A 9,335-nucleotide genomic window follows, 5' to 3' on the forward strand; every position below is an offset into this window, starting at 1 on the left:
TATTTATATGTACATATTCTTATTCTTTCCTTTACGTTTGTGTGTATAAGGTAATTGTTGTGGAATTGGTAGATTACTTGTTAGATATTACTGCATGGTCGGAACTAGAAGCACAAGCATTTCGCTACACTCGCATTAACATCTGCTAACCATGTGTATGTGACCAATACAATTTGATATGATTTGATTTGAACAGCTACAGGTTATAATGTCTGACTGAAAGAGACAAAACAAAAAAAAAAGTAAAATAGTGGCGTTTGAATTTGTTGATAAAATTCGGGACATACTTGTTTGGTTGCGGGACCCGGACAAAGGGCCAAAATGTGGAACTGACCTTAGCTAAAATGGACGATAGGAGTAGGAGACTAGACTTACTGTGTAGATGTATGGTCAGAAACCTGGTCAGGAACCTGGTCAGAAATCTGGTCAGAAATCTGGTCAGGAACCTGGTCAGAAACCGGGTCAGGAACCTGGTCAGGAACCTGGTCAGGAACCTGGTCAGAAACCGGGTCAGAAACCGGGTCAGGAACCCAACCTGGTCAGAAACCTGGTCAGGAACCTGGTTAGGAACCTGGTCAGGAACCTGGTCAGAAACCTGGTCAGAAACCTGCACTGGTCAGAAACCTGGTCAGAAACCTGGACAGGAACCTGGTCAGAAACCTGGTCAGAAACCTGGTCAGGAACCTGGACAGGAACCTGGTCAGGAACCTGGTCAGAAACCTGGTCAGGAACTGGACAGAAACCTGGTCAGAAACCTGGTCAGGAACTGGACAGAAACCTGGTCAGAAACCTGGACAGAAACCTGGTCAGGAACCTGGTCAGAAACTGGACAGAAACCTGGTCAGAAACCTGGTCAGGAACTGGACAGAAACCTGGTCAGAAACCTGGTCAGAAACCTGGTTAGGAACCTGGTCAGAAACCTGGTTAGGAACCTGGTTAGGAACCTGGTTAGGAACCTGCCCCGGAACCCTGGATCTCTGCTGAGGCACATCGATTATTATTCTTATTGGGGGGGGGGGGACTCCGACCCTAGTTAGGCGTGCGTAAGTAGAACATAATTCCCCTTTTATGCACTTTTCACTCTACGGATATTCTGACTATTTTAAGCATGAGAATAGCATGCTATTCACCCGCTATTCGTTTGGGGGTGGAGCTTGAATAAATGAAGGTGTGGCGGAGGTGTGTCTACAGACACGTCGTATTCTTACCTTGATTTATCTACCTCATAATTCCACCACCTTTACATGCGAGGAGAAACATGAATAAGATTGAGCAACCTGTGGGTTCCAAGTGGGAAAAGCATCTAATAAATGTTTTACCATGTAAATAACACCATTCTCCACGCACTGTAAATAACACCATTCTCCATGCACTGTAAATAACACCATTCTCCACGCACTGTAAATAACACCATTCTCCACGCACTGTAAATAACACCATTCTCCATGCACTGTAAATAACACCATTCTCCATGCACTGTAAATAACACCATTCTCCATGCACTGTAAATAACACCACTCTCCACGCACTGTAAATAACACCATTCTCCACGCACTGTAAATAACACCATTCTCCACGCACTGTAAATAACACCATTCTCCATGCACTGTAAATAACACCATTCTCCACGCACTGTAAATAACACCATTCTCCACGCACTGTAAATAACACCATTCTCCATGCACTGTAAATAACACCATTCTCCACGCACTGTAAATAACACCATTCTCCATGCACTGTAAATAACACCATTCTCCATGCACTGTAAATAACACCATTCTCCATGCACTGTAAATAACACCATTCTCCACGCACTGTAAATAACACCATTCTCCATGCACTGTAAATAACACCATTCTCCACGCACTGTAAATAACACCATTCTTCATGCACTGTAAATAACACTATTCTCCATGCACTGTAAATAACACCATTCTCCATGCACTGTAAATAACACCATTCTCCATGCACTGTAAATAACACCATTCTCCATGCACTGTAAATAACACCATATTCCATGCACTGTAAATAACACCATTCTCCACGCACTGTAAATAACACCATTCTCCACGCACTGTAAATAACACCATTCTCCATGTACTGTAAATAACACCATTCTCCATGCACTGTAAATAACACCATTCTCCACGCACTGTAAATAACACCATATTCCATGCACTGTAAATAACACCATATTCCATGCACTGTAAATAACACCATATTCCATGCACTGTAAATAACACCATTCTCCACACACTGTAAATAACACCATTCTCCATGTACTGTAAATAACACCATTCTCCATGCACTGTAAATAACACCATTCTCCACGCACTGTAAATAACACCATTCTCCATGCACTGTAAATAACACTATTCTCCACGCACTGTAAATAACACCATTCTCCATGCACTGTAAATAACACCATTCTCCATGCACTGTAAATAACACCATTCTCCATGCACTGTAAATAACACCATTCTCCATGCACTGTAAATAACACCATTCTCCATGCACTGTAAATAACACCATTCTCCACGCACTGTAAATAACACCATTCTTCATGCACTGTAAATAACACCATTCTCCATGCACTGTAAATAACACCATTCTCCATGCACTGTAAATAACACCATTCTCCATGCACTGTAAATAACACCATTCTCCACGCACTGTAAATAACACCATTCTTCATGCACTGTAAATAACACCATTCTCCATGCACTGTAAATAACACCATTCTCCACGCACTGTAAATAACACCATTCTTCATGCACTGTAAATAACACCATTCTCCATGCACTGTAAATAACACCATTCTCCATGCACTGTAAATAACACCATTCTCCATGCACTGTAAATAACACCATTCTCCACGCACTGTAAATAACACCATTCTTCATGCACTGTAAATAACACCATTCTCCATGCACTGTAAATAACACCATTCTCCACGCACTGTAAATAACACCATTCTTCATGCACTGTAAATAGCACCATTCTCCATGCACTGTAAATAACACCATTCTCCACGCACTGTAATTTACAACTTGATAACATTTATTGATAAGAGCTAGGTAAATTAGTAATCTGTTTGGAGAAGGGAATTGTAAATATAAATGACAAATATTTTAGATCGATTGTACCTTATAAATCCCGGTCGACAATAATTCAATAGTGGATCATGTTATGCTAAATCGTATTACAACTTGTGCAATAATTTGGTACATGTGGCCTATTTGAATCGTTATGGTACAGCAGACCATATGCAGCAGTTAAAACCTGGAGCACGGTTCCCAAAGACTTCACTATTGGCATCACAGTTCCATGACCAGTGAGGATTATCAGGGTAGATGTAACAGGACTACTGGTCAACCCCTATTGAAGACTTATCTCACCTTCCAATATTTCATGGATTGAACTTTTAAATATGTCAACTTTTAGGATGAATCAAACCGTGGTATTTTTTGATTCATCAATATATTGCATTAAGGATCGAATATGCATGTATTTACATGACTTTCTGTCATTGATCCCTAATATCCTGAACCATTCTCTCCATATATTCTAGTGAGTCTGTAGAGAAAACTCAAAGTAAAGGAACAACAAATTTAAAGGGATGGATTTTCATAAATTTAAAGGGATGGATTTTCATAAATTTAAAGGGATGGATTTTCATAAATGTCCTGAAAACCCCATTGAATGAAAATTCCACAAGAAAATATATAGGCCAGCAAGTGGCAGGGTTTTCAGCGGTTGAATTAAATGTATTCTGTGTGAGCAAGAGAACCACGCAAGAGAACTACGCCTGCAAAGCCAATTACACACCTTCATAAGGTATGTCTGAATACCAACTACTGAGAAATGGGTAGGAAAGGCATACATTTCCTAAGTCTGAATCGGGCCCATTTGGGAATACGAGAGAGAGAGAGGATACTATTCGGTTGTAGGGAAAAGATACAAATGTTGTAGAGCGTTCACGCATACCCTGCACTGTTCCCATTTAAACGTGTGTTGGTAACACCATTGTTGAAAGAGAATTACAATTCACTCCGAATCTAACGGCCAACATTTAGTTGAGATGTAATTTAACCAGAAGGATTATTTGTTTCCTTAATTAAACAGGTGTGATTAGATAGTTATGTCTGCGATATTTGCAACAGGACAGTATCATTTGCATTTGGAGTGGCGGCACTAATTGTTAGACTATTGGGATTTGCCTTTAGTCCTACTGTCGCGGTTCCCGAGTCTTCACATTGAAGAAGCGAGCAGCTGACTCTTGATGTAATGGCGTTAGACTATACCTGTGTCAAATTACCGTAAAGTAATATTATTGAACGTTCCTCTTTCGTTTTGGTCGTCATATTTCGTTGTCGTTCAACTCAACCCAGAGCTCCATATCATGCAGAATTGTGCGTAATTTAAGGACTACCTACCAAGAAATTGTAGCACTGATAAAATGTCACAAGTAAACGATTTACATCACAGCGCTGGAATAGAAACTATACGTGTAGGTGAATGGAAATGCTTTGGATGTAAAATGACCTCCCAGCTGCCAACAACATCAACATTCTCATGTGATTGCAGGAAATAGCAAATTTGGTCTAATTTCCTTTCCAATATAAAAATTAAAAAAATAAAAGAACGATTAAGTGTAAGTGAAAAAATATTTAATTACATCCAACAATGTCCTTATAATAAAAAACATAGCCTAATAAAACATGTAAATATGCAAAACAAAGGAAAAGAACAGAAGAAGTATGTGTAAAGTGGGTCATTTGAATGGAGGCAATGAAAGAGTGCACCTACTGCTCGCTGCGCGTCCCTCCCTCCCTCCGCTACCGCTCCATAACGGCTAGCTCGGCGTGACGCGGATGGAAGCATAGGTATTTACAACACATTGATTACGAAAGAAGATGTGACAATAGCATACAAAAAAATAAAAATAGTAACCTCGTCCCAAGGAGGAAGTGTCTGGAGAACGATACTAGTAATAAAAAATAGAGTTCCGCCTCTCCTACGGGAGGCCAACATCATCAGTCTCTCTATGTAAGTGCCAAAAAAATATCGAAGTCAAGAGCAAGGCACTTCGATTCAACCGTCGACCACCATTACGCATCCCAGAGGCCGTATGAAACGTCTGGTGAACGTCTTCAGAGAGTTGTCAGTTAGTCGAAGCACCAACGTTATTATTCCTCTTGGTTAGTGTCTGAATGTGACGAGGTGGAACCGTCCGACTGACGGTCGACGTCTCGAGTCCTCTCCTGCTCCGAAAGCTGGTCGCTCGACGGGATGGAATTCTTCTTGGGACGGCCTTTTGGTTTGGTCGGAGACTCCAATCCTCCTCCTTGTAGGACCTGAACAGTAGAAACAATTCACGTTTTAAAACGAACCCCCCCAAAAAAATAATCTACAATTAAACTGTTTAGGCCTAACATTAATAAAACCAAGTTAATGGACAACTAATATCATTATTTATCAAAATCACTCGCCTCCTTGTCATATTACATTTACATTTTAGTCATTTAGCAGACGCTCTTATCCAGAGCGACTTACAGTAGTGAATGCATACGTTTCATTTTCATTGTTCATAATAGGAAATAAGAACTTACTATTTTCTTCCATTTCATTCGTCTGTTCTGGTACCAGGTTTTAACTTGTAGTTGACTCAGGTCCAGAGACTCAGCCAGATCTATTCTGTATGGGGACAAAGTGGCGAATAAAGAGATTTTCTTTCATTTCAATCCAATTTCACATCTTGCACTAAAAAGCATTTGAGTCAATATCTAACATGTTCATAAGAGAGATATTACATTGGTGTCAATATCTTGCATTCGTGTCATCAGTATTATAGAGAGATATGACTGATTGTAGGTCTATGTTATTGTGTAGTTTTGATCGGACTAATTAGCGAGTCACTTTTACCCACATCAATAATAGCCCCCCTGGGGATAAATACGGTTAAATTTGAATGGTTTAATTTATTTAAATACCTGTCTGGTGTTGAAAGGTACTTCTGTTTCTCAAATCTTTTCTCCAAGCCCATTAGCTGTAGCTCGGTGAAGACCGTCCTGCTCCGCCGGCCTTTCTTGGTCTTGCCGTTGCCGTTTCCGCCGTGCTCCAGTTTGCTCCGGAGGTGGAGGTCCAACGGGAGGTGGTGGGAAGCTGAGCCGCCGTGGAGTCCCGGAGCCCCGGATAGGAGAGCGGAGCTTAACGGTGATCCCAGTGAGCAGGAGAGTGGCGACATCGGGAACTTCAAGATACCCGATTGGTCTGCCTTCAAAACTGTAAATCAAACAATTTCACGTATAAATGGGATTATCCCCCATTAAACTCCTACACGAAAATAATACATTTAACATCGCCTATAGGGTACACACTTAGCTATTTTCTTAATTGGTTCTACGTGATGATAACATGTTTTCTAGTAAAATATAGGTTAAAAATAAATACAGTAACATTTTATTCTATAATTATAAGAACAATTATTATTTTATGAGTTATTATGATAGTATTTAAGTAGTAGTATAATAGTAGTAGTAGTATAATAGTAGTAGTATAATAGTAGTAGTAGTAGTAGTACATATGTATTATCGTTTTTTTTTATTAGGTCTATTAGACGAGACATAAGCCTACTACAAATAATAATTATTTAATTGTTGAATGTAATTGTAATTATTTGATTATTATCATGCTTATAATAGTTTATTATAGTGGAATTAATACTAATGAAATGCTAAATTCAGTCAATGTCAGGAAATGTAGAAATGTAATAACTTGGTTAAAAATATTGATAAGAAAACGTATTATGCATATACTTCATGACATGTTTGAATATATCTCCCCCCCCCCCCCCCCCCCCCACCACCAATACAATTTCCCTGAGACAAATTCATATGGCCCATGACTGCTGATGTGCAAAACATAGTGGTATTCGATAAAACAAGGCCTCGTTTTACAAATCGTATGGCCAATCAATGTAAACAGCTTTAACAAAAGGATAATACTATGGTAATTGTACATAGACATGAGTCCAATACTCTGTAGACATCTGGCTACGTGAAGATTAAGATAGACTACAGTTTATATGACAATATATAGAAACCTTGTTAAAAGTCCAATGGAATTGAAATCTTGTTTTTCCCCCTAAAACAGTATGTTGAATATTGAATTATGGCACGCACTGCAACGCACTTTTGTCGAGGACTTATTTTGTGAAGAGTCAAAGGAATCCGTTGGTCGGCTTGGGTTGGTATTGCCTGGCTTTCTAAAATATATATATATATATATATATATATATTTTTTTAAATAATCTTGATTGTGCACTTTGTATAAGAAAATAATACCAAGGAAACGAATGTAAATCATATGCAAATATGTATTAAATCAATGTTTTACGCTCGCCATTTAGGACAATTAAGTTTCTGACAGAACGAGTTGTTTTGAGTTGAAAACCATAAAGCAGTCTCCCAAGAGAAGACTAACAAAAAAAAAACGAATATAAAATAACAATATAATAATTAGAGTCATGTTGAATACAAAGTTAAAGTTAGGCTACATCTCCCTGTTAAAACAAGCTAGTACCAAAAGCATCGCAGTTTACCCAGGTGGTTGTGGTATGGCCGAGCCGAGAGCAGAGCTTGTACTCCGAACTTGAGCAGCTCCCCTGCCGGGGTAGACACCTTGTGGTCCGGGTGATCGGTGAGAATCTCTTCGATCATAAAGCTCCGGTAGCGGTGTGAGTGGGAGCGGTGGTCGGGGTGAACCTCCGGGGGGTAATAGTGAGCCCCCAAGTCCAAGGGATGCTGCATGATTCAGTTCAACACGAGGGAAAGACGGAGCGTAATAAAAGACTTCACTGTTTCTTCCTCCTTTGGGTTTAGTCTCTCTCTCTCTCTCTCTCTCTCTCTCTCTCTCTCTCTCTCTCTACGGTAGAGACAGAGACATTAACAATACGTCCTTCCTTAATCTAGAACACGGGGAGAGAAGAAGACACTCTGATGAAGGAAGTTAATAACTAACATCCTGAAGTGGATACTGAAATAAAAAAAAAACAGTCAGTCCTGTGCTGTTGTTGAATCCGAGTTGCTTCCTCTTCTTGTAATCGTCTTAAATGTAAACTTCTCCAACTTTTTCTTTGCTGCTGAATCCCAATTTTGCTTTCGAATTCAGTATGGAACCAAACGTCCAAGACGTTTCATCAACACGTTTTAATTTCCGGCCAATATCGAGTAGCCTAATGAAGCGTACCCCTGTTTTTCCAACGCTAGACGAGCATCACCGTGTTTATGGATTGAGGAACGATATGCTGTTGAAGGTTTATAAGAGTACGCTCTCTATGCCCCTCCTCTCTTCAGACCAGCCAGTCTCTCAGACCCAGAGGAAGGAAACATCTATTAACATGAATTTGCATGCTAAAATAATTCTTTAAACAAATTACGAAATTTGTTTAGGCCAAATTAGCCTACCTCCCTACTCTGAGGAAGAAAGAGAGAGATAGATAGAGATAGATAGAGGGATTTATTGTGCACAATGTTGAAGGAAAGGAATGCTCGTCCATTTGAAGGGCCCATGGCGTATATACGTCGTTGAAATGCATTTACAATGAATGTTACAATTTTTTGTTGTTGTTGTAGAAAGTAAACATTTTGATCAAATATATTTGGGGAACTATTTATAAACATGCAATTCAGTCACGCACCCAAATACATCCACAAATCAGGTCATGACAAATTGTGTAGCAATATGCACTGATGGCCAGAGGAGCATCAATCTCTTTGTTTGCTTCAATAAGATGAATCCCTCACTCTACCTCATTGAATCCCTCACCTCTACCTCACTGTACCACTACCTCACTCTACCACTCCCTCACTGTACCACTACCTCACTCTACCACTCCCTCACTGTACCACTACCTCACTCTACCAGTCCCTCACTGTACCACTACCTCACTCTAGCACTCCCTCACTCTACCACTCCCTCACTCTACCACTACCTCACTCTACCAGTCCCTCACTCTACCACTACCTCACTCTAGCACTCCCTCACTCTACCACTACCTCACTGAATCCCTCACCTCTACCTCACTGTACCACTACCTCACTCTAGCACTCCCTTACTCTACCACTACCTCACTGAATCCCTCACCTCTACCTCACTGTACCACTACCTCACTCTACCACTCCCTCACTGTACCACTACCTCACTCTACCACTCCCTCACTGTACCACTACCTCACTCTAGCACTACCTCACTCTACCACTCCCTCACTCTACCACTCCCTCACTCTACTACTCCCTCACTCTACCACTACCTCACTGAATCCCTCACCTCTA

The 9,335-nt window shown here is 40.3% G+C and overlaps 1 protein-coding gene across 1 annotated transcript; it reads right to left on the bottom strand.

The window, feature by feature from the left end:
- Nucleotides 1-4,653: 4,653 nt before the first annotated feature.
- Nucleotides 4,654-8,282, bottom strand: barx1 (BARX homeobox 1). The gene is made up of 4 exons (XM_014168456.3): nucleotides 7,604-8,282; nucleotides 5,994-6,285; nucleotides 5,613-5,697; nucleotides 4,654-5,357 (listed from the first exon to the last, which is right to left on the bottom strand). Exons 1-4 carry the CDS (start codon nucleotides 7,809-7,811, stop codon nucleotides 5,190-5,192), a joined length of 753 nt encoding a protein of 250 aa, XP_014023931.2. The 5' UTR covers nucleotides 7,812-8,282; the 3' UTR covers nucleotides 4,654-5,189.
- Nucleotides 8,283-9,335: the final 1,053 nt, after the last annotated feature.

The sequence above is a fragment of the Salmo salar genome, chromosome 22 (assembly GCF_965601325.2).
Source record: "Salmo salar chromosome 22, fSalSal1, whole genome shotgun sequence".
NCBI classification, from domain to species: domain Eukaryota; kingdom Metazoa; phylum Chordata; class Actinopteri; order Salmoniformes; family Salmonidae; genus Salmo; species Salmo salar.

Coding starts and splice junctions, on each gene's coding strand:
- barx1 (XM_014168456.3), bottom strand. CDS start 7,811: ATGCAGCATCCCTTGGACTTGGGGGCTCACTATTACCCCCCGGAGGTT. Junction 6,286..7,603: donor GCCATACCACAACCACCTGG/GTAAACTGCGAT, acceptor TTTGATTTACAG/TTTTGAAGGCAGACCAATCG. Junction 5,698..5,993: donor TACCTTTCAACACCAGACAG/GTATTTAAATAA, acceptor GTCCCCATACAG/AATAGATCTGGCTGAGTCTC.